The sequence below is a fragment of the Atractosteus spatula genome, chromosome 1 (genome assembly GCF_055471065.1).
Source record: "Atractosteus spatula isolate fAtrSpa1 chromosome 1, fAtrSpa1.hap1, whole genome shotgun sequence".
Lineage (NCBI taxonomy): Eukaryota > Metazoa > Chordata > Actinopteri > Semionotiformes > Lepisosteidae > Atractosteus > Atractosteus spatula.
In genome coordinates, this window is record NC_142706.1 from 21,191,396 (window position 1) to 21,218,154 (window position 26,759).

General features: G+C 38.0%; 1 protein-coding gene across 2 annotated transcripts in view; it reads left to right on the forward strand.

The window, feature by feature from the left end:
• The window catches only part of bnc2 (basonuclin zinc finger protein 2), a 168,098-nt gene extending 141,549 nt beyond the window's left edge, over positions 1-26,549 (forward strand). For both annotated transcript variants that reach the window (XM_088910217.1, XM_088910226.1), the window contains 2 exons: positions 10,439-12,771; positions 25,802-26,549. In XM_088910217.1, coding sequence (XP_088766343.1) covers positions 10,439-12,771; positions 25,802-26,522 — 3,054 coding nt within the window. In that variant the 3' untranslated portion in view covers positions 26,523-26,549. The remainder of the gene's footprint in view (positions 1-10,438; positions 12,772-25,801) is intronic.
• Positions 26,550-26,759: the final 210 nt, after the last annotated feature.

The following is a 26,759-nucleotide window of genomic DNA, read 5'->3' on the forward strand; positions in this document are numbered from 1 at the left end:
ATTTGAGACTGATGACCACAACGTTGCCCCTGAACATAATCAAGCTCCTGTGGTTCAGTTCACATTTTATATACTGTATGTACAGTATGTACCTTTAAGACAAACAAAAAACAAGGAAACAAAAACCATTAAATATACACTTACTTTGCTGTGTAATGTTTTTAAACAAATATCAGCAACAAATTAATCTGTTTAACCTGAGTATTATTGATCTTTGCTTAAATATATAGCCCACCTATAATGTGAAACACATGCTGTAGTCAAATCTATAGAATTGAAAGTAGTTTAACAAACATCTTGGCTTGCTTTAGCTCTTTTATTATACACTAAATAATTCTGGGAAGTGGTTGTAGTAAAAATTTAACACAGAACTTTTCTTTTGAACAATATTCAGTACTGTACTTTCAGAAATGTTTTTTAGCTTTGTTTGTGGAAAATTAAACTTTAATTTCAAACACAGTAAATGGCTGGGTAACTTACCTTATAATATTTGTGCTTGTGTATTTTACATTAAACATTTGAGTAAATGAATTGGAATAAGAACACAATATGCTGTCTTAATGGGTAATCTTGGAGAAAGTATCTCAACAATGTAGTGTCATACCTGCAATGAATTTAATAAAGACAACTGAGAAAATGGTCTAACTGCATATTATGTATGATGCACCCATTTTTACAATACCCAAGCATGTACAAAGTTCTTCCAAGAGCCTAATACAGCCTCTGTGGTAACAAATATTATTTTAAGCAAACAGAATCTAGTTAGATATAAGGATATATGTTATTAATGTTTTATTTGTTATTTTCTTAATACAAAAATGGGTAGTGTCTTCTTAACTCAGAAATGGTAACCAAATGTATAACACCTTCTACAGCTCCTGCCAAAAAGCTAATCAAGATAACGTAGTTTTCCCTGATACTAGTACTCTGCCCCTTGGTATTCCTGGCCATAGTCAGATAGTGGCATTGTTTGGTTAAGGCCATTGGTTTCAGTATTCTAGTTCCTTACCAGTAGTCACATGATTTAGGGTAATCAAGTTCTTAGGTATGTTACAACATAAGCATGTGACCAAAGCCAGAGTTAAGCTCCAGAACCACTTCCTTGAATGCTCAAAGATTATTTTTATTTTTGGAAGAAAGGGATAAAGTGGGAAGGAATATAAGGTGTGGCCAGTGTCCTCTTTTCCATTCAGATGTGCTGTAATCACCGCCACTAAAATGGGGGGTGATTTATAAAAGGCTTTACATTTGAAATTCTTTATTCTGGCTGCACCTGAGTTTCTGAAAATAGTTAGGTTCTATCCATTTTTCAGTAATTTTGGACCAGGTTGGCATCACTGAGCTTTAAAATGAGGCAAATTTTGAAAATACCTTAGTAGGATATATCTGGTCTTATCTGAGCTTTAGCCAAGCTATGTTCTTTGGAGGATGCCATAGGAGAATTTAAGACACAGAAAATGGGTTGTGAAAAACCCTTTAAGGTTCATTCACCCAACAAAGGAAAATGGTATCAAATTTTAATCTGAAAAGAACAATATCAATGAGCAATGACTCACAAAATGTGTACATTTAAAGCCATATAAAAAACAACATTATGAATCTCTGTAATTTTCACATTACACTTACCAACATTTAGACTTTCAAACAAAGCCCTGATAAAGACCAGAAAAGGGTAGGGTATTATTAGACTTGTTGCTTGGCTGCCCTGTCTGTTGGTTAAAAAACACTTGGTGCACAACGTCTCATTCATAGCAGGCCTTGCCAAGCTCCTTGGCAAGGAAAAATGAAACATTGACCATTGGCCATTGAATACTGTATAATTTAATAACACAATCGGAATAAACTCCAAAGGCTCTTCTCCAAATTACAATAAAAAAGAGGCATGTTTTAGAGCTCAAGGAACCATATGTTGTTCAGGAGACGTTTATTGGATAACACTCCACTCAGACATAAATTTGTCTGTTCTTAATGAATTACAGTACTGTTGTAGTACCAAAAAACAGGTTTCTCAAGCCTGTGCCATATAACCCCTTTGTTTTATATAACAAAGCTCCCTGTGGTCTCAGACCTGAATCCCCTACTTTCTCATTAAACCAATGAGCCAGAATAAAGTGCAGACCTTTTTCAGATGTTGGTCATCTTTTAAACAACAGCACTCTAAACCTGCAGTTATTTAGCCACTTACAGTAGGAGAAAGAAAACCATATTGCTCTGTAGCTCACAACCAACTGATCTAGACAGAATAAGCCTGTTAATTACCTCAAAGGCAGATCATGTTGCCCCTTAAACCTTTGTTTAAAAATCAAATAAGGGAATGCAGTTCAACTATGGCAGAAATATTTTTCAATGTTTGGGCACTGTGCTTCTGTATTGATAATCTCTGTACCCTAGGGTCACTGATAAAATGACAAAGATCACAAAGTAATATTTTTAAGACGTTAATGGTATTCTCCAAGTGGTTGAACATAACCTCCTCCACTCCCTGGCAGGGTGGTTATGTCAGTAAGCCAATTCAGATGAGGCTGATTTTCCTTTATGGTTTCTAAATTACAGGCTGATAGAAGTTAGATTAGATATGAAAATGTCCATTTTAGGACCAGCCTATTATTAAAACCTGAGGTCTAAACATAGGATGGACTGTCTTTAAGCAAGAGATTCTCTGTGAGCCCATCTGCTATCGATGGAGAAGTTCAACTCCTTCTTATTTCAGATGCCAATAAACATCAGAAAGAATGGAAGAGAATACCGGTTCATATTAACAGGGGACAAGTTGTGACAGGAGATTAAAGCCCTGCGGGGCTTTAGGACATGTATCCTCACACCTTGAGGACTGACATACTGTAGATCTTAAATAAGGCAACCTTTTTCAGTTGCAAAAGTTCTTCTGGTTATTTTACTGTATTAGACATTGCTTGCATCTGACTGGCTACTGAATGCTTGACGCAGCCACCCTAGAACATACTAGAAATAGGAGGGCCATAAAAACGAATAAATAAGTAAATAAATAAAAGTGATAGATAATGATTATTCCTGAAACTTGCAAAATGTGCTGCCTGAATCCCCTCTTCCAATCAGCCAGCCCTGCTTTATTACAGGAGGCATTAAATATGATTGTGCTAATTATACTTAGGCCGAGCCGGCTAGCCTGCTTTGTTTTATCAGCAGCCTGCGCTCCGGCGATGACAACGCCATAATTTGTGCGTTGTCCTGTCAGCGCAATTTACAAGGCGGCAGCAGCACCGGCCGCCACAGCCGCCGCCGCAGCAGCAGCAGCAGGATAAATATAGCTGTACAAGATTCATTTACAGTGACACAGCGGCAGATACACAGAGCAGAACCCTGCCTAGGAGATAAAGTGGACCGGGTGACTTATGCAGTAATTATGGGATAATTGTCATTAACCTCACAAACAGTAGTTTACCCATATTGTTTAAAAGACTTGGGGATGCATAATGACAAGGTAATCTGTCAAAGCACTGGGGGGAAATATTAATGAGATTTGAGCAGGGGGGAGGCAGGGCTGAAAATATGCAGAAAGAGGCTGCATTAAGCTAATTGGGGGATGAGTGTACACTTGTAAAAGTGCTTCTAATGGCACGTTTGCTGCTCTCTGAGCGACTGCGGCTAATTCAAAGAAGTGGGCTGAGGAAGCCAGGGCTACAGGGACTAGTGTTTGTGTGCAAATATGTGTGAAATTGAACAGGAGTTTACAGTGAGGAGCTTCTGAGTACTTTAAATTGCCAGTTTCCGTACTTTACATAAGGAGCTAAACCATAATGTTGTTTTATTTTTAAAGCATTACATATTTTTTTAACAGAGCTGCTGTCAATGGCTCTTTTTTTAACTTTACTGTATTGAGTTCACATCGAAATGTTGTTAATATTTGTTATTGCGCTTTTACAAAATGTGAAAACAAAACACTTGTTTCTATTTTTCTATTTTCTACTTTTTTTAATCATTTGTTTGATAAATATCAAGACCGTACAAGGATAAACATAAAGGGAAGAATCCTGAAATTGTCACTTCAATTAGAAAAAAGTACACAGATCATTAAAAACAACAACTATTATTGGAAACAATCATATTCTTGTCTTTTCATAAATTGTCTCTCCCTAAATATCAATATTTATCCAAAATTAAATATTTTATTATGTTTAATTTGTATTATTAAGCTCTTTTTCTTTCTATAAATGCCAATCATTTCAAAATTACGAATCAAAACATCATTTTAATTGCAAACCGAGAATGAAACATTATTCAGCATATTTCATTTAAAGTCACTAGGTGACCATGTGATAAAATCATTTTAAAACCCTAGGGCTGAGACAATTAAGATGTTATTAATGTATTGCTTTATAAATGTTTGGAAGATCATTCATTTCAAATGCTGGCTTATTTCCGTTTCAATTGTGGAATACTTTCTAAATCAGACCAAAGCAAATAGTCAGCAAAACTGGATTTATGTCATTTTTTTAATTTGCAGTTTCTTTGCTTATCAGCTCTGAGCTATTTTCTCTGTGCGTGAGTTGTACATATTTGTAGGTCAAGATTTCTACCAGTTGTTTTTGATATTCATTGAATCAACTTTGCCTTAAAAATATGCTGATTTTTTCCCTTTAATGTAATATTCATCAAAGTGCTTAAGTAATGATTTTACTTCAAGTGCTCTGCCTGAATACTACTGGTAGTACTGTAGAGTTCTGCATATTACAATGACATTGCAAAGTTAAATGCCATAAGAGAAGCTTCTTCAGCCTTTAAGACATGTATGAGAAACCAATATTTGAAATTGTATTTATTGTAACCATTAACAAGGAAGAGAGAGATTTATCTTGTCACTGGTCAGTTTTTTTAAAGAAAAGGAATGGCTGTTACTTTATAAATAATTGCAGAGTATCCTTAAGGTTCTCAAAGAAAGGCTTGTAGTTCATCAGAGGAAAAACCTTTAAAGCTATCAGACTGTATACAGTAAATGTCTTTCATTTCCTGCAAGAAAGTAGAAAAAAACTGTAAGCCTAGACCAGGATTAAACCAAACCCCTTACTTGATGCAAGTTCTTATCCGGGTAGATGGTAGAAATGTCTAGAAAACAGAAAGTCAACATCAAGTGACACATTCAGAATTTGTGATTTGTGATATGTGAGTTTATGTTTAATCTGACTGATAACTTACTTTTCCAGCACAGTGTTTACGATTTACTGTATCACCTTAGTATTTTTCCTCTTTTCTTTAAAAATCCTTGCAGTGCAGATTTTCTAAATGAGGATGCTTTGGTAATTGAGTCTCAGGAAAAGTGTCAGCTCCCTTCAAAATAATGTTTTGTTATTGGAAATAAGGCATTTAAAATAAGGTTTGGTGAAAATGTATTTGGGCAAATAAATCCTCTTGTTTTTGGGAAGCAGTTCAGGTGATATATTTTACAAATGTACTTGTTTTCTATTTCTTGGTTCCTAGCTAGTTATTACAGTATCTGAATATAAGAGTTTACATTTGGCAGTGTTACCTTTTGAAATGTTGAATGAAGCTGCCATAACTAAAAAGTTAGGATTTCTTTTTAGGGTAAATGAATGGTCTTGGTGAATATGGCAAAGAGAGAGCTGAACTGCATTTTAAGAAAATCAATTGATCATTAATGTACATTTTTTTATAACACACACAAATGTTACTGTATCTGATGAAAGTAAGCCATAAAGCAAACTCTCCCTGACTCCCATCCAAAATCCCGAGATGGTATATAAAAGTGTTTGTGTAGCCTTTCTGAAGCATGCTTTTAAATTCTGCGACTACTGATCCGAATCGTGACAGCTGGCTGGCCTTCCCTTTTCTAACAAGTTCCATTTGCTTAGTTTTATGCCTTGTGTTTCTTTCATTTACTTTTGTTGATTTAAAGGAAAAAAAAGAAATTCAAAAGCAGTATTTGGCTGAGTTCTATTTGTTTTAATGTGAAATGCCTAAGCCTAATTTTCTGAGGATTGCCTAGGCAATAAGCAAAATGCAGGGGCCTGCTGTCGAGTTTGATGTGAACTCCTGCATTCACTAGTCCAGCTTCAAAACCTTGTTCACTGGTACAGAGCACATTTCCTGAATTAGATAGATTAGGTTCACTAATGTATATGATATACATTTCACCATTTTTTTAAACCATTACCTTTCTTTCAGTTGGTGGCCCATTTTAAGAAAAGAGCCACTAACATCTAAAGGCTAAAGAAGACAGAATTTCAAAGATGTTACTTAATTTACTGCAACTAGCTGAGGTACTGCTACACTGATTTTAAAGGCTAATAAGATATAAATTAGTGGGTACAAAGACATATAGCACTGCATGTTTGCTAAAGCTGGAAACAATAGTGTACGAGCCCAAATTTCCCTGTACAGTCTGTGAGAAAATTGCTTATTCAATTCATTTACAGTGGAGTGGGCAAAATGCCGATGGTTAACCCTGAGGGAAAGTAAGAACCAATAACTTTAGTGTAATTTTATTTTGATTCATAAAGGTGTAGAACACCCAATTATTTTCGCAGAACAAAGCAGGACTAGATGACGGAGGAACTTGAACTTCAGAAGGGCAGCATTTGTTTACGCATGTATTTCTGGAAATCGTTGTGGAGAAATAATAAACTGTGTTCACTTAGAGGAATACTGTTTATTAGTAGTGGAATAATGTAGAATCTATAAGCAGTATGTCATCTGCTGCATTACTGAGACTGTCTAAATTTCTTTTAAAAATGGAAATTTGTTTAATCAAGTGTCTGCGTCTCACCAGAATAAGACAACAGGTGGCACAGTTTGAATTCCATTGTGCTCCAGTCTGAACGGAGGCAGAATTCAGGCTGAATTCTGGCTGAAGACTTAGAAAATGTAAAAAAAAATATACATTATTCACCTTTTATTCTATTGAAGCAATAAAAGCTGGAAGGGGAGAAACAATAGAACTCAGAGCATAACTCTACATAACAGAGTTTGATTTAAGTGGTGCCCATTTTTTATAGTGAACACTGATGTCCCTTCTCCAGCTTTACAATGTAGGCATCAGGTACTGTAGATACAGTAGGTGGATTAGAACATTTGTGAAGCTCACTACGATGCCAGTGAAGCTCATCAAAGCTAGACCACCAACTGAAAGCTTGGAAAAGATCAGAGAAAATTATTTAATCTTATGTGTTTTACTTTTTTTGCACAACAGGGGAAGCCATCGCTGTCATTCACAATCACAGCACTTTTTCAAAGGGGGAAAAGCATCAATTAAAATGGCAAACTTTAATAAGAAAATTTCTAAATACAGGATATAAAGATGGTTTTGATTTTTTCATTTACAAAGTAAATGCTTTTAAAGTGTTTTTTATCCTATAATGTCAATATCCCACAATTTCTGCTTAAGGTGCTGCTTAAACCAGTTAACAGTGGACTAAACAGTTAAAAAAAGGAAAGGTCTTGAAAGTATTTCAATTGCCAGAATATACAGTATACAGAAGAGCACAAATATATAGTATCACCAAACATCAATGCCTGCATTCTAAAACTAACCTTTAGTACTAAAAAAACAACAAAAACACAATAGCACAACACTGTAACTGTGTACCATTTATGGATGTATGTCACCTGTACTTTGTAAACTTACCTTTCAGTTTGTTCTTTATTCTTATCAGGATGACCAAAGTGTGTGATGCAATTACAGTATATACTGTACAGACAGGTCTTAGAATTGTAAAAGTCTTCATAGAAATGTGGAGTTTCATCTGGTGACTAAAAGGTGGTCATAACATAACAATTTATTTTCAGTTTAATATATTATAAGTTACCAAATTTGGTGTGACACTAGAGAAGTTTAACTTGAAAATGGAACCTTCATAGTCACCCATGTAAAATTGTGTATTTGAGATCCATTTGTATGAATGCTGTAACTTAACTTTTTAGAGTTACAAAAACTACAAATTATAGATTTTCTATCTTCTTAATAAAATAAATGCCAAATGGCATTGCCTGCTATGAAAAAATTGTGTGCAGCATAGAATTTTAAGTCTTACCTCCAGGCTAAACTCATACTTACTAACAAAATGGAAGTGTATTTTTTAATGTATATTTAACCACAAATACTCCAGTGATTACTAATGTGTTTCTGAAATATATATTCACGTATGTTTTATAAAGGACAATGTTGCAAGAAAACATTTTTCTTTCTTTCTCTTTTTAGCATTTATCCTGTGTGTGCACCCTATAGTCTCTCAGCACTTTGTTTTGTTAGTTTCACATCTCCTAAACTGTAGAGTCACCATTTATCATTCATAGATTCTGTCAACTACCATAAAAAGGCTGGCTTTTATTTCTCCATGCTGTCTCTAATTGTCATCAGTGTAAAGTCTCTAGATGTCACTCTCTGTTTGGATGAAAGATTCCCGTGGCCACACAGCATGTAAAATGTAGTATACACTGAAAGAGCAAATACTGTAATTTCTTTAAAAAAACGTGCAACTTTTTCTATACCCCATGCTTCATGAAACACAACAGCAAATTTATATGCTATATGTAGTTCTGTGTGTATGTACATATTAAGATTTTTTTTGGGAGACTGGCTATTCTATAAAATACATGTATAAATTTACTATAGTAACATATTGGTAAATGTATAAATTAGTTAGAACTAGTTTACCAACTTATTAGCCAATCTGTGAAATAATCAAAAAATGAGAGATTTTTAACCCTACATTAGATTAATAAGAGATTTATATTTAGATTTATAAATATGCAGACACACAGCTGCACAGTTATTTGAGATTAAACTGGGACATAATGTGATCTTGGTGAAATGTTTTTAAAAATGTTCTTAAATCTTTCCAAACACTGAAATTTCAGTTCTAGTGCAAAATATTAAAGTCAGCTTACTAAAGTAATTATTGTCCCATAATTTCAGTGCTTCTGCTTATATGTTTAATCTTCTTTTATGTGTAATTAAACACAAGAGAAATACAAATAAAATGCTAAGGTTCTGTATATAAACAGTCTTGTAGTTACAGCTTCTTTTGATAAAAAAGCTCCAGTCTGGTGTTAGCTAGTGTAACAGTTGAGATTCCCATAGTAACAACACTATGTCCAGTTTCTTCTTGCAAGCCTTTGAATAACTTCATAAAGATTGCTGCAAAGTATAAAAATATTAGGTCAAGGGTTTTGTGCAGCAAAGTTATAAGCTGACTGCAAAACCTAAATTTGGTCCAGGCCAAGATTACTCCTTCAGAATCCCAAGCCATTCTCAACTTTCAGGAGCATAGCGGTGCAAAATTGAAGCTTTCTTAGTGGATAAAAATATGATCTGTGAGATGTTGGCCAAGAAAAGTTTTACTTGGACTTACCAATTGTTTCTACAACTAGAGTGTTACTATTCTTTGAAGACAAAAATTGTTTCCCACGATAATTTCTGCAAACCAGAGAATTAAACTTGAAAATTTAAAGACTCTTGTTGATTCTGAACTTGATCTAAAACTTGAAGACTTTCATATCTTAAGATCTTGGGGACCATCAGAAAATAGAGATGATGGATAAATATGTATGTAAGATATGTATGTTTGATTGTACATTTCCTTAGTGTCAAGACCACTATTCATTCCTGTAAATAAACCATGCACTTATTAATATTTCATTCAGTGCAAGATGTATGTCTTCCAAACATCATTAATATGAAGTTTGTAAATACAGATTTTCCTGCTTGCTAATTTCCACAATGCATGATAGCTGTCACTTTTGTGGCTGCTTCAAAAAGTTTTTAAATAACCAGTGATCACCCTTTTTTATTTCAGACACAGCTACCCCAAAAGATACTTGTTGGCACAGATGACCACTGAGGCAAATTTAAACCAGCTCATTTTCCATTTAAAACACAAACAAGAAATGTGGGTGCTAAGCTTGGTTATCAACACCGCTATTAGTCACTGCCGTTAATTCAGCATTAACAGCTTCTTCTTTTTTTCTTTCTGTCACAAGAAGTAAACAGAACAGGGCTGTCTGTATTTACAGAGGGAGGCACAGCAAGAGTTCACATCTTTGCAAGCTGTTTTTGTTAAACAATCTCACAGCAAATAGATCATCGTCTTAGAGAAGGTGGAATTTCAGGGACTTGCTAATAGCGAGGCCCCAGTGGTCTGTATTTTGTTTGCTTTTGACATTATTAAACTCAGCCTGTTTCTCTAGCTGTGAGCTTAATGACTGCATTTGCATGGCTGATTAAAAGTAGGAAAGAGAGGAAAAGGAAAGAAAAAGAGAAATAGAGAAAATAGTGAGGGGAAGTTTGCTCTGTGGATGAAGCACAATTAACAGTCTTTGCATTTTGTTCTCCAAGCCCTCATGTTTTATGAGCAGACAGCCAAGCACCTTCAGTTGACTGGAGTAATTATGCAGAATCAATACGTTTTTGTGTTTGTCTTTGTTGTTTCTTTGATATGGCCTCCAGGATGCTGCAGGCAAGGTGCTGGACCGCTGGGCCATCATGTCCCGGGAAGAAGAGATCATTACCCTCCAGCAATTCCTGAGGTTCGGGGAAACCAAATCCATAGTGGAGCTGATGGCCATTCAGGAGAAAGAGGGCCAGGCAGTGACAGTGCCAACGTCGAAGACCGAATCTGACATCAGGACTTTTATTGAGAGTAACAACCGCACCCGTAGCCCCAGCCTTCTATCACACTTAGAGAACAGTAACCCATCCAGTATCCATCACTTTGAGAACATCCCCAATAGCCTCGCCTTCTTGCTCCCTTTCCAGTACATAAACCCTGTGTCAGCTCCCTTATTAGGGCTGCCTCCTAACGGGCTCATGTTGGAGCAGCCAGGGCTCAGGCTGCGGGAACCCAACCTGCCGACCCAGACTGAACCCAATGAAAGCAGCGAGTCGGAGGTGTCGCTTTCACCCTTCCGCAATGGGCAGAGCCCTAGCCGGGGGGCTCTGAGCAGCATCACGAATGTGGTTGAACCCAAGTCAGAGCCGAACAGCATGTCCCCCATCTCCCCGCCACCAACCTCTCAACAGCAGCAGCAACAGCAAACGCAGCAGCAGCAACAGCATCAGACGCAGCAGCAACAGCAGCAGTCGGCCACATTGAATGACCATCATCCCCACCATCACCCCCATTATGTGAAGACGGAGCAGTCCAAGAGCATCACCTCCTCCTCCTTCTCATCCAAGATGCACCGCATGCGGCGCATGGGCTCCACCTCCCGTAAGGGCCGGGTATGCTGCAATGCCTGCGGGAAGACCTTCTATGACAAGGGCACGCTCAAGATCCACTACAACGCTGTGCACCTGAAGATCAAGCATCGTTGCACCATCGAGGGCTGCAACATGGTCTTCAGCTCCCTGCGCAGCCGCAACCGCCACAGTGCCAACCCCAATCCACGGCTGCACATGCCTATGTTGAGGAATAACCGTGACAAGGACCTTATCCGCTCCAGCTCGGGCTCTGCCACACCTGTCATCTCCACTGCTAAGAGTGGGTTAACCCTCACCAGCCCTGGGCGGCCACCTTTAGGTTTCGCCACGCCTCCGCTGGACCCTGTATTGCAGTCTCCCCTCCAGAGTCCTCTTGTCTTCCCTTCTCTGAAGACTGTGCAACCAGTGCCACCATTCTATCGCAGCTTGTTGTCCCCAGGAGATCTGGTCAGTCCACCTGTCTCTCTGCCCACAAGCCCTATCATACCCACTACAACCAACACTACCACCTTGATGGAACAACAGCAGCAAGTGTCAGTTCCTAGCACTCACACTCCCCACATTTCTGAGTCATCACCCATAGTTCATGGTCTGCCTATCCATAGTACCCAGGACCCCACTACTGACCCCACTCCTAAGAAGAAACCCCGGAAGTCGAGTATGCCGGTAAAGATTGAGAAAGAGGTCATTGACGTAGCGGAAGAGTTTGATGAGAAGGAAGAAGAGGAGGAAGGGGGCCGGCCTCTAGATGGCACAGTAAGCAACCAAGGATGTCATCACCACCAAAACCAGCCCCACCACCATTCCAACAGTAACGGAAACAGCAACAACAATCACTGCAGTGGCGGAAGTGGCAGCAGTTGCCACCACTCTCCTTCCCAGGATGAGATGAGCCCAAGCCTGGCCCTGAAGAGTATGCTTCGACAGGAGCAGGAGGAGTGCAGGGGGCCGGCGGGAGGCACTGAGTTACGCTGCATGGACAGCTTCACCTCTGAGGACCAAGACCACGAGAGGGACTTTGAAAATGAGTCCGAGACCTCTGAGACCAAGATGTGCTGTGGGGATGAATCCGTGGATGCTGAAGAACCAGGCAGACGTCTGCGGAACAGTTTTGAGAAAGAGCGGGATGAGGACGAAGAGGAACATCACTTGCGTGAGAAACTGGAGAACAAGCATCACACTTCACACTCCCCTCACCAGCCGGTTATCAAGATAAAAGAGGAGCTGACTGACCCCACGTACGACATGTTCTGCATGAGTCAGTACGGCCTCTATAACGGGGGAGGGGGAGTGGCTGCGGCGGCGGCGGCGGCAGCTGCTGCTGCCAGTATGGCCGCCTTGCACGAGAGCTTTGTCTCCTCCATGGGCTACGGCGCCAGCCCCCCTAAGTTCTCTTCACCTTCCTTGGACGGCGACCTGTGTTCCAGCCCTGACCCCAAAATTTGCTACGTGTGCAAGAAAAGCTTCAAGAGCTCCTACAGTGTCAAGCTGCATTACAAGAACGTGCACCTTAAGGAGATGCACGTGTGCACAGTGGCTGGCTGTAACGCTGCCTTCCCCTCTCGGAGGAGCCGAGACAGGTGAGTTGCCTTCCCAGACAACATCAGATGTTTCTCAGAACATCATATAATGTGGTTTATTTGCATAGTGTCCTTCCCTCTCATGTGTTCTTATTTCCTCACTATTTTGTTATGATGCCATCATTTCACGACCCACTTCCAGAACAGTCTTTTTAATTTCTTTTATGTCCTTTTTTGATTCTGTTTTCTTACTTAAGAATATTAAGCAGTACATAACCTTGAAAAAAACATTTTTTCTTAATTTCGCTTAAGCATGATTTGCATAAGAAACATTAGCTACACTTTAGATATTTTATTTTGAAGAAGCATATCTTGTAGAGTGAGGATTGAGAAGCAAATAACCAAACATGTCTGAGCAACTAGTAGTGACAAACAGACTGAGATAACAGCATTAAACATTAAATAATATTGTGAAATATAGTTTATTAATCGAATAATAGATAATTAATAATAGAGAGCCAGTGAGAGTGTTCTATGTTGTACAGTGATTGAATCCTATCCCCCTTTTTACCTGTCTAGGCTTTTCTATCAACATAGATTGCAAATATGTTATTTCTAAAAATTAGTATTTCTACAATATTTATATACCCCCAAACTATCATTGCTTTCCCGAAATTTCAAGTACAGTATTTCTAATTATTATGTGTTACTGTCTCAGAAGCAGATACTTTAAGATAAACTTTCAGTTTCTTAAAGCACAAGGACACTACATCAGCATTAATGCGCATGAAAAAAAGAAAACAAATTTGTAGTCCATTAATTAAAATGTTAAAATATACCACCATGAAAATTTCAGTGACTACATTCTGCTGTATCTCAGAATGAACGTATGCTAACAATTAAAACATGAGAAAGAGGACATTAAAATACCCCTTAGCTTTTTGTTTGAACAATTTACACTTCAAAGACAGGTTGCAAGCAATTTATTAAGCTGCCATGTGTATCGATTTTCTACGATAACAGGGAGATAATATGACGTTTTTGTGTATTTGGCTACCTGCAGTACACAGGTGTGCCTGAATACATTAGCAGGGCAAAGGCCTGTTGCACCGCTGCATTTATTAACAGCTGAGGTGAAGGTGCTGAAATGTGATACCTGTACCTTATTAACACATCTGCACCCAGAATACCTAGCTTTAGCACTGTCTGCCATCACACATGGTGTACCTTTGCAGGAAGATTGTACCCAAAGGGAAGGAAGCCCAGACAACTCTGAACATGGATCTGCTTAAGAACTCAAAGAAAAGAACAACCAAAAATAACAATAATTTCTGACTGTTATTTTAATTTTTATTAGGTTCGCTTTGCCACTTTTATCCATGTTGACCTGCAAGGGTTGCACAGACCAAAAAGAAATGTAGCGTGGAAAGATACCACTGTAAACTGCAGAGGCGTACTGTTTAGGTTTGTAAGGGCAGAGGGGTGAATTCCTGGTGCAGGCCAATGTAGACATGAAATAAATACAGTGTAAAAGGAAAGTGCAGTAAGTAATACAGTAAGATCTATTAACAGCAACTTCTCTGGAAGAGTATGAAGCCTTACTAATGTTTTTTTGCAATATGTTGCAATAGTCTGCTCTAGTTCTTTGAAAACGTAAATGCTTAGCTGAGAGACATTAAATAAACTGCGGGAGGAAAGTACAAATTGTGCTGAAGCTAAGGTGAATATAAAACAATATGAATATATACAGTATTAAAAAGGCCCCTTCTGTGGTGTGTCTTGCCTTTGCCCATTGCTTGCGGGACAGGCTTTGGCTCCTTCATGACTCAGAATTGGATGAAGTGGTTATAAAAAGGATTGATGGATATACATGTACATGTACGTAAAATTAGCTTGTACTGTAAATTGCAGTTAGTCCATCCATCTATCCATTTACTAAACCACTTTATCCAATACAGGGCCATGGGGAAACCAGAGCCTAACCTGGCAGCCCAGATTAAAATCATTTCATAAAAATCTTGACAATTTTCAGTGGGCATTTTTAGTGAAGTAAAAGCTTCGATGAGCTACAGGATACAGTTAAGCTTGTTTTTGTTATTTTTCACTTCACTCCATCTTACTGCCAAGACGGAGTCACAAAAGCATGGTCTGATAAAATTTTATTAATGACACTATGGCCCTTTTATTTCAGTGAACATGAAACATGGAATTCATCTGTTAAAATTCAGAAATCCTATAGATAAACAAAACATCCCATAAATAGCTTGATTTAAAAGTTTTGGGGGGCCCAAATTATCAGTTGTTCAAATTGTGTTTAAATTCAGAGACTTGCTAAATGTTAAAATTTACATCAACCATACAAAACAAGAATTTCAATGCAAAACAGATAAATGGCATGAATATATAAACACATTTATTTTTGTTCTTCCTAATTTAATATTCATGAGCCATAATTTAGATTATACTCTTCTTAACAGTAAGAGAGAAGTAAAAGGCAAAATTTAAGAAGTTTTTGGCACAGTAGCCTTCATCTGTTTTTTTTTGTACTGTAGCAGTAAAAGAGATAGAAATCTTCGTGCCCCCATAGTGACAAATGACAGTTGTACTTAAACATACAGGAACAAAAGGTTATCTGTTACTTAACATTTCCATAAATGCTTCCCTGTGGTTCCTGTTTTATTTTCCCTTTTTATTTTCCCTCAACCCTTATTCAATTCCTTTTGTATACCGACATCTGCTCCCTCCTATATTTGTTCATTAACACAATAAAAATAGTGCCAGTGACTTAAGAATAGTTTTGACAGGGACAAGGAGGCTTAAAATTGCTGTTAATAGCCTGTTTGTGTACTTTTCTGAGAAGGTGCAAGCTTCTTCATCACCTGCACCAGCTGTGTGAACAGCAGGGGTGACAAAACAATATTTTTTTAACCTGTGCTGGATGTGGTACCTTTGACAAGACATTAGGGACACAGTGTGCCTCAGGCTCAAGAGTCCTGCTGCCTGGCATGCACACACACAGATGTGTTGGCATTCCCATACTTGCTACACCACTGTGTATTAGCATGATTTGTTTAATAATCTGTATTATCAAGAGTCACATAGGTGTGAAAATGACAGTTGTTGCCAAGAATATAAACAAGTTAGTAACAACCAATATCCACCTTTGTGCAAACTATTAAGAAAATGCAAAAAACTAAAAAGAAAATACAAAAGTTATTTTACATAGGTCAATCTCAATATGAAACAGAAAAAAAAACATTTTAGAAACACATTGTTCTTTATTACAGTTTCTTAGTAAAGCAGGCATGTTCTGTAAGTGTCATCCACGAATGTGTCTTTAAAACAAATGCTCCATAGCAGCTTTCTGATTGATAAATACAGTTGAAAAAATATTGGTAAATATCTTTATGTAAATGTAAGCCCTCATTACTGATTTACTATTTACTATATTTACTCCGTCCCATTCTGACTGCACTTCACATGTTGTAATCTAAAGAAAGGGTTAAGGGAATGAAACAACTGCAGCTGGATGTATTTGGATATGTCCTGTTGACTGTTGCCTGCTTACAGAGCTAATGCCAACAGTTCCCTGTAATGAAGTCTGGAGAGCTCGTCGAATCTGTTTTCTTCTCCCCCCCCCCCCCCCTACAAATTATATCATTTAGCAGTCAATCTTTTTTATTACAGCAACTCGACATTAGCACTCCCTGCTTATATTAGCATTCATTTCCACGGCTCTGTAATGGCATTAAAAAAACAGTTAACTTCATCAGTGAATGAAAATATGACAGTGGCATAAAACTCCATTAGGAACAAGGGAAGAAAAACTGTGTTGTCACTCCAAAAGGCCTTTTGTCTTTGTCTTTCTGTCTCACTTTGAGACGTTCAGCATGGCTCTGGCTCAGAATGATGACTATCCACTTCATCCTTAACCATAGCACTGAGATATGTGGAATGTGAATGAACAGCACACAGAAAAAATAAAACTTTTTAATTTCTTTCCTTCCTAGCATTTCTGCGATTTTTTATGTCTTTTAAGCATTCTGTAGTATTCTGCGTTTCACAAGTTTTGCATTAATTGACATTCCTAATATTGCCACAAACAGCCACAAATTCAGTAGAATGCTGTTCTGAGCACAGGGTGATACCAAACATTTGTGTCTGTTTTTATTTCATCATGCATGTTCAGACTTTGTTACTTTACATACAGTATGTGTACATTTTTCATACCTGAGCTTCCTCAATACTGTGCAACATTTAACTGTGTAAAAATGAACATTACAATCCCTCTCACACATGTAATAAACATACCTTACATATCAGTATCAGTTTTACCTGGAGTAACAGATTGCTGCTTTGGGTACAACTAAACCTTTGATGGATACATAACAATATAAATGACTTTTTATCGATTGATTGATTTCAAAAGATCCTGGACATGGAATTTAGCCAGGGCAAGTGTTTTGAAAATCAGATTCTTAACTTAATTTCCATTTCAGTTTATTTTTATATACTGTAGCGCCTTTCACAACAAGGTTGCCCAAGGCACTTAACAAAGCTATCGATTGTAATATTTGGAGATGGGTGCTTTAGGATACATCATAAATTCTTCTGTTTAACCCAAGTGGAAATTGTATTTCTCCACTTTGACTTACCTGGTTATTACATCACTTTTGCACACTCCTTTGTGATTCATCATTCTTTTTTTTTTGGTCACACATCACAGTACAGTCTGTTAAGGGTGAGATTGTGACAGCGAGTCAGTTACACAATATGTAATGTCAACTCATGAAATTCAGAATGAAAACATTAGGCAGTTTAAAGTGCACATCAGGAAGAACAAACCATCCCGTGAACATGTAAAATTCTGGGTAAAAAGTAAATGAATCAGAATTGTGTTAAAACATTGTCCTTCATTTCGGCATTTTGCTGTGCAGAAATTCTTAATGGCATCTGGAAAAAATTACAGAGCTGCTGTATTATGGGGTATTAAAGCAACAGTGTGCCACTGTTCACCACAGAAGGGTGAAACAGAATTAAGAAGCCAGAAGATTGCTGTAAGATAAAGTAATGTGGTCACTGTTTTGAGTATCAGTCTGCTATGTTCAGTGGCATCTATATTCATATTCACTTTCAATAAAAACAAATTGGGGTCATGTCTAAATTGCAAAATGCTGAAACTGAGAGAAACATTCCATTAGGTTAGTCACATCCCATGGAATTACCGTTTTCTTTTTGAACTCTTCCAACACGCATTTCGGCAAATCAAGGGATGGTTCAATTCCAGATGGATTCTTACATACCCAAAGAAATCAATAAATGAACAGTAGTTGCAATCAAAGAAACTCTAGCAATTGAGCCATCAAAAAAATCATGTACTCTATAAAATATTTTTTTACTGACATTTGGAATATTAGGTGTTTACAGTATGTCCAATAGTACGGGATTAATTTCTATTGCTTTCTCAGTTTTTTATAACTCATCCTACAGTGCTATCATAAAAAAGAGATCTGTAAAGGCTGAAAGTAAGAAGAATTAGGCTGGAAAATTTCATCATAACGTGTTTCAGTACCCTTCACCTTACAAATGGGGTCAGAGAGACATGACATTTTCATTGTCCTGCTGCCACACTTTTTCAAAGTATTTTCATCAAAACAAATTTGTAAACTAGAGTGTGCAGTGGCATGAGCTGCGCCTCCTCAGATCTGAAAGTCATATTAGTTTGAGCGGAGCTGCACTTTGTAAAAAGATTTCAGGTTTATATACAGTATATATGAAAAGCACTGAAAACATATTAATACATGTAGGAACAATAGAATATTAAAATAAATATATCACCGGAATGGAAGGCTGTTACCAACCGTTGGAAACACTTTATTTCCATGCTCATATCTTGTACTCATGCTTCTAAGGTCCCTCTATCTGTCAGCTGTTTCTCTTTATATTCAGCACTCAGAGTCTGTTTAAACAGTACAGAACAAAACCAGGTCTGTGCAACAAGCCTGCACTGTTTCCTCAGCCTGACTAGGTTATGTACTGAGGTAAATGATAGCATGTTTATGGTGGATGCAGACACCAGCAGTGGCACGGCAATATGATTAACTGCTGGAAACAAGCACATACTAGTAATCATCTGCATTATTAGTCTCATTAATCATAATTCTGAAAACAATGACAGGAGCCAATTTTTGTGTGTGTGTTGTGGTTGTTGTTGCTGCTGACCACTTTTAACCATGCAAGCTGGATTCTCAACGAGCTGTAATGTGCAGCCGAGTCCCCTTGCGTGGCAGTTTGCATAGAGAAAAACTGAAGGTTAATTATATCGGAGAGCTCATTTTCCCCTCTCCTCAACACAGCTCGAGCTCCATGCATACCCCCCGGAGTTTACCACTCTGAAACCTGGAACAGCACGTTATTGGAATGTTCTTTTGTTGCTAAGAAGTATGTGATAGGTTCTTTTATATAAAACATGTACAAAGAAGTTGAATTATGGTGCATACTGTATGTGGACAGGCTGTCACTGTACAGATGTATGAAAGGTTTTAATGTTTCCTCTCTGCATCTTGTATGTATACTTATACTCTTCAAATACTATTTGAACATTTCAACTTTCAATGAACATTGAATAAGCACATACAGTACATACAGTAGCAATAGGCTTACACATTTGTTGTTTTTATGTAAAAAAAATAAGTTTCAAAAATGGCTGGCAAACAAGGTTCAGTTTTCTCAGTGGGGTCTGTGGATGTTCTCCTGTATGAGAAAAGAAAAGTCTATAATTCAGCCAGTACAGCCACTTTGCCCCACTTCAGTTTGAGCTCTGTGATCCAGGTATGACAGGTTTGAGTCGTAAGTCAGGGGTCATGTCCCTAGAAAACTGTGACCAGGGTCCTCCAAGTGCGCTGAGTGCTACAGAGGATAGGGCAGGATTAGCAGGTCAGGAATCTCTTGGCTCTCAGAGACACAGAGATCCCAGCAGCCCACCTGGTGCTTTCAGGCTTGTGAAGTAGTTTATGATAGTTTACCAGTTACCGCTGAACTTCCGGTAGCGGACTGTTCTGCCTGTGACGTGTTAAAAGACAAATCTGAAGCTGGGCAAGTTGGAGGACTCTGTTTGCATTTCCCCCCTCTCTTGTGTGAGGTCATACAATAAAAAGAAAATGGAAATATGGCAAAAAGTATTATAATTCAGTGTTTTGTTAACACTGACATTTAGGCCTCTAAATCAAGAATACATATTATCCACACAGTATCATTTGGTTTTCATTAGATATTTTGCCAGCATATTTAGAAATAGAAGAAGTACTCAAAGTTAGGGTGTTCATATCACAAGAATTATCCATTTTCTGTTGTTAAAGTAAACTTCCACTGAAAAGCAGGATCCCTTAGGAATAATCCCAGAAGAGAAGGAGCTCACAAACTTTTATGACAAAGGACATGAAGTACAGTGGATCCATAATGTGCTCTAGCCACCAATTTCAAATCCTTTGCTGACATAATCTGAAGTCTAGTGTTCCTCTTCCCAAACATATAGTATGTACATTTTTGTCTTTCCCCAAAGAAGGATATTTCTTTTTTTTGAAGTGCCAATAGGTTAAAGATCCTTACCCAGCTACCCCCAGAGACATTTCTTTACTTGAGAAACTCATGTAGCACTTGACAGTACAAGAGTGAAAGGTTTCAAAGTTGACATTGCAGCCGTCTTCTAGCTATTTGCATTAGTTCTGGGTTAAGAGTTTACAGTAATAGTACTGGTGAGGTTGTATTGTGAGTGGGGAGGTAAAGCCAGTGAACTATACCTGCCCTCCCACCCACATTCCCTGTCCTTATATTAACGACTGTGCTGAGAAAGAAAACAAAAAGCTGAAACCAGCCATCTGTTTAATTTTACCTTCCTAGGCTCCTCTTTCCCCAATTAGCACATTACGATTAATTTAGCAAACAAATTCGGGAAATGATGGGCCCGTCAAACTTGAGGAAGCTTAAAGATGATTAACGTTCCTGGGACAGGCACATTAGTAGCGCACTTTGCTTCCTCTGCAAAGTAAAATGGCTTCTCTGGAGACTTCCCCCATTTTTTTTTTACAAGATGAGACCGTCAATTTTGTTTGCCTGCCACATTACAGGCCATGAGGGAGGGAAAGAAGGAGGAGGGAGAGCGAGGTGAGGGGGAGGGTTTCAAAAATGGGAATGGTGTAGGCAGAGCAATTCTCTGCCAGGAAGAGAGAGGGGGGAAAAAAGTCTAATTCTGATAAATGGTCGACCCCAATACATCCTACCTGTTATTACAACAGACGTGCTGTATCTGTGCAGTAAATTAGTTAAACCCCTCAAGAATTTAGCGGGTAGCTTATCTTCAAGTGAATAATTTCAGGAGAGAGGGAGTCGTCTGCGTGACTGGTGTGAGCGATTTGTCTCATATTGAAGGGGATTCAAATGACTGCACGGTCGGCATCTTTAATTTAAAATCACTGTGAGCGGACCTTTAATCGACATCTTTATTATGTATTTTCTTCTTCAGACAAATGACTGTACTTTGATTTTTTTGTGCAATCTTAAGAATTCTCTGACGCTCCTCACTCAACAATATTTAACTCTAAAAAATCTTTACTTCACTATTAAAGGTTAAACATGTTTACAGTAAAAATGTGTTTAATGATGTTTAGGTAATGATGAGTAGATTGATTACAAATTTTATGTTTCCCATAATATATAAGTAGTTGCACTATTAATGTAAAAAAACAGCAATAACTGCAAAACGCGTTGATTTAGCCCCTGGTCACATCACAGTCCAGCCACGACAACATGAACCTGTAAATGACAAAAGGGACCTTGGTGAAAAAAACTCTTTAACACCATATAATCCACAGCACTCTGCTTCTACAGAGTCTCTGCTTGAACTGTAAAATTCACACTTAGAATATCAAAAAGTCTAATGCTGATCATCTCAATGAACATTTTTAATATACTTTAAACCTGAAAGTTCCCACTTTTTCTTAACATTCTGAAAGATCTAGCTAAAAAAACCTGTGCTGAGCGCTCCTTCTTGTATTCACTTGATAAATCATAGTGAAGTCACTATGTTTTTTTCTTGGAAAACCTAAACCCACAATTACAGAACAGTCTACACTCTTCCAGCAGTTTAGCAGCTTCGCCTGAAAAATTACAAGAAAAGTACAGATGCCCTTGTGAACCAGCAAGTTTAGACACAGAGATGTCCTAGGCTGAGATTGTTCCTAAATGGCTAAACAAGTAATAGATGTTACTGTCCTAAAAGTGAAAAACTGGGAAAATTAATTGAAAGACCCTTTTGCCAACTTCAAAAATTCCATTTGTATTGTATATTTTCTTGTTAATATAGATACAATGTGCTTTTTATGCCATACATTTTAGAATTAGGTATATCATGGTATTGTGATCAATTAGAAAAGCATGGTATTACTTTAACATGCTCTGTCTTGTGAAGATGTTTCTTTTCTTTTTGTCCTTTTCAAAGGGAATCCACTTTTCCCCTGCCTATTATAAGACTTGTTAGCATAATACAGAAGAGGGGAGGCAAGCTAGTTTCTAGCTTATTAGAGGTGACCAGAAACTTGCCTCAAACTAACAGACTGATTAGTAACATTAATGTTCTTCATTATCACTCAGGTAACATGGGAAATCAGCAGAAAAGCTTTGATTTGGGATCAAAGATAGTGTTGTAACGTACAAGAATGTGATACCATAATTTTAAAAATCTACAGTCTGTGCACAGTGTTGTACGTATTGCATGGAATACACACATAAATAAATGGCTTATTGAGTTTTTTCTTGAAGTCCCGAGTGTGCAGCTTTGGACTGACAGAAATACAAGTTTCGAAGCGGCTCATCATTTAGTCAACTGATTTCACAGGATAGATTAGAGCTTATGAGTGGTGTTGTGCAGGAAAGGGTGAAGCTTTTCACTGGAGCCGCCCACTGGAGTGCAGTCAACATCATTGTGTCCACAGCTGAGCAATTTACACAGTCTAGATGCATTACAGGGAAGACACACCAGAGCTTTGAAGTAAAGAACTGTTCTGATTATCCTCTAGGTTGATGTATAAAATCTTCCTAGTTTTTCACCGAGGACCACAACCTTCAGTACTCAGTTAATATACACAAGCACTAAATAATACTATTTAAAATGGTTCACCTACATTGCTTCAAAAAAAGACTTGAGCACTCTGTAGCACTGAATGCCAAATAATATGGAAATTCATGCTACCACCATCAAAACATGCTGTACATAAAAAAAACCATATCACAGCTAATGGTGCAGTGTTCAGATCCAGCCATAAGTACTGAAATCCTGTGGACCTCAATGTTGTTGATGGTAATCTAGTGGACAGCTCCCATGCACCTTCATTCACAGAAAGGGTCCCTTCAATGAATGTATTTTTACTTCTTGCAGGACAATGTCGGATAGGGAACTAAATAATTAAAGGAAGGGACCCTTTTTGACTGCAGCAACCATGGCACTGCTGGTAAGCTCTACTGTATATTGTGAAATCCATTGATTGGTCTCTTAAGGGATGACATATAGAAGTTTCACAATTACCTTGCATGACACCAATGTTAAAGCAATGGATTTTTATTTTTGTTTTCATAGATGGCTTAGTACTCAATATCGTTGAACTCTGTGACCTCTCTTAAGCAACAGTCCTGAGCGTTGTCTTCATGATCGTCCTCTGAAAATATCCCAGAGAAAAAACAGTCCCTATTATTTTTGCAAATCACTAATTATTTTGTGAATGTAGTTCTAGCAACTTGCAAATGGTTCTGATTGCCACCTGTATCTTAAGATAGTTTAAAAAGATAAATTCATTTTCTTTAAAATGAAAATTGGATTTTTACTGAACAAATTGTCCTAAAAATATACAATCCTTTGCTCAAACTGGAAAACATACCTATTCTCTACACCTGCCCTCTGAATTCCACTGTGTCCCCGACAGAAAAGAATGTGTAACAGTAACATACTGTAGAATGTGTAGCACAGATGCAAAAGAGAAATTCTTTCAGTTCTGTAATACACATTCTGTCATTGTTACACATTCCATGCAGAACAATTGTTTTGTATTGTATAGCATTTAATGTCTTTGGTGATTGTCAGTTTGTTGTGGTGTATGAAGAAACTGCAAAAACTATCCTGTCTAAAAATTCTAAAGTTGTCTGTAAGTTATCCATTTTGCGCATGGCAGTGTATTTGTGATACTGTACATCTGTATCATCTGTATATGCATACACAGTTGTATATACAGTTCATGTATGCTTTATATGTATAGACACTGTAAAAATGCTATTCTGAAAAAAAAACAGCATAATTTCCTGCATGTGTTGTTCTGTTATGTGAGACTGACACAATCAACTGAATAAATGAAGGGTATATGAATGATACATTTATGTACCTCAAGTGAACTGTCTTCCAAAGTAAGCAAATGTGATAATGCTGTCAGATCCAATGCTAATACACTATCCAGTTCCCCCCGATTATCATATTACTACAGCTCAAATCAATTGATAAACTCCCATTCAATATGGAAGAGTATTTAATTGAGTAAAAGTCAATACAATTGAATTTCAGCAGGGCACCAGATTTGCTGACAGCAGTAAACATGGTGGCAGGATGTTCACTTTGCAGTATCGCTTAACTAAAAAGCAGCTTGCAAATGCTTCAGTGTTGAGTTTCACTCTCACACATTTTTACAGATGTAGTAAAGTGTGGCAGTTTGGTTTCCAAAGTGGGGCAGACAGAAGAGTTTTGGGATCAGGGACAAGTACAGTAATTGCACTTTTATATAGATTTTCAAGCTGAAGTCCTTTATTAGTCTATCTGTGTACAAGCCTACCAAAATGTTGCAGTTCATAGTAAAGGTTAGGTGTGTACAGCTGCAGTTCAACAGCAACCTTCTGTATAAGACTTCAGGGCTCAGAATATCTGACTTAATGTTTACAGTATGAAGGGTGAGCAATTTAGTTTATCCATTATTTGGCCCGTCACATTGATTCATGAAGTTCAGATAACTTAGGTTTTATTTTGTTTAGAAAGAACCGAAAAATATCCCTGTGGAAGTCAGACGTTCAAATTGCCATATTTTTGTCAATGCGAGTATTTGATCAAATGTCATACTTACCACATTGTTGATTAAATGTTTGACTGTGTGAAGAGGGAATTATTGATCTTTCCACTTTTTTATTTACATTAGTATCATGAGGGGTGAATCATTCTTTCAAAAATGCATTGGTACATAGACATGCAGGAATTTCCATCACGTTGGAGCACTTAACAAACCGAATATCTCAACTGGAAACAGTCAAGACAGATTCTATTGATTACAAGCATTGTTAGAGTTCCTCTTTACTTTTTTTAAAAGTTGGAATCAATTAAGCCTAGTCTAGCCTAATACGCCAAAGTTGTATTTACCATATTTATTTCTATGCATGCAAATATGTAGAAAAAAAGATATGATATGTAATATCATAGATATCAAAGATAGATATGAAAATGTGAAGATACACCATCAGCCTTACAGGCAGTGACAGATAGGTAGTTTAGAGCAGCTGAAAAGCACTGTGCAAATACATGACTGAAAAAGAAAAGGGATATTTTATGTTGTGTACCAGTTTTAAAACATAATTAGTTTCAGTAAATGTCAGACAACTCCTTGCAGTTAACTTGATCTTGTTTAAAAATAAATTTGAAATGAAAAATAGCAATTTAAGAGGTCATTAATTGGTCATCACAAATAACCATGATATATAAAGATTTAGTGCAGTGTATACTGTACAGTAGCCTTTTCCCATGTATTGTATAAGATCATATGAGTATTTGACAGCTTTGTTTTCCAGTTTATTGCAAGACATAGAGATTAAGAGATCTTACAAGAAGAACGGTGTGAGCTCTAAACATAATTCTTTGTTACTGGAAGTTGAAGACTTCCTGCAATAGAAAAAAATAATTAGTGAGTAGCACAAAAATTGACTGAGTCAAAATCTATAATAAATCAGAATCCTTGTGTGTGATAATTAAAGGGATGAGACTAAACAGTACTTTTCTGTTCTCCTTCAACAGGCACAGTGCTAACATCAACCTACACCGGAAACTCCTGACCAAAGAGCTGGACGACATAGGCCTGGAGCCTCACCACGCGCCACTGCCTAAGGAACTGCGTGATGAGTTTCTGGCCAAGATATATGGGGGACACCCCCTGGGGCTGGAGGGCGGAGGAGGAGGGGGCGGCCGGGATGATACCAGCTCGCCAGCGGGCACGGAGTACTCCCATACCAATGGCTACTGCCGGGTTCCTCCAGATGACTACATGGTGCTGGACCTGAGCACCACCTCCAGTATCCAGTCCAGCAGCAGCATCCACTCCTCGCGGGAGTCCGACGAGGGCAGCGACGAGGGCATCCTCTTGGATGACATCGATGGCGCCAGCGACGGGGAGGAGTGTTCCCAGAAGGCCATGGGGCTCGGCCAGGCCATGGTGGGGGGCAGCAGTGGCGGAGGGCTGGGGGAGGGAGTACTTAATGAACTCTCCTCCTCCTTTTCTCCTGTGCTACACTCAGGCTCTGGGAGCAGCAACGGGGGAATCCTGTGCAATATCTGCCACAAAATGTACAGCAACAAAGGGACACTGCGGGTGCACTACAAGACCGTCCATCTGCGTGAGATGCACAAGTGCAAGGTGCCCGGCTGCAACATGATGTTCTCCTCTGTGCGGAGCCGTAACAGGCACAGCCAGAACCCTAATCTCCACAAAAATGTGCCCTTTGTAACCATGGTTGATTAGCAAACCCTCCCCCCCCCCCTTCCTTCCCCTCAGCCCCCACACACCACATATCTCCTTTCAGCGTACCCCAGTTCTGCAGCCCTGGACCATAACTTTAGAGAAGACGCCATCCACTTGCAAGGTTGGCTTCTTTTAAAACTGCCATATTCCATTTTTTTCATCTTTTCTTTTTAAATAATTATATATATATATAAATATATTATTAAGTGAAACACAGAAACAAAAACAGCAAAGCAC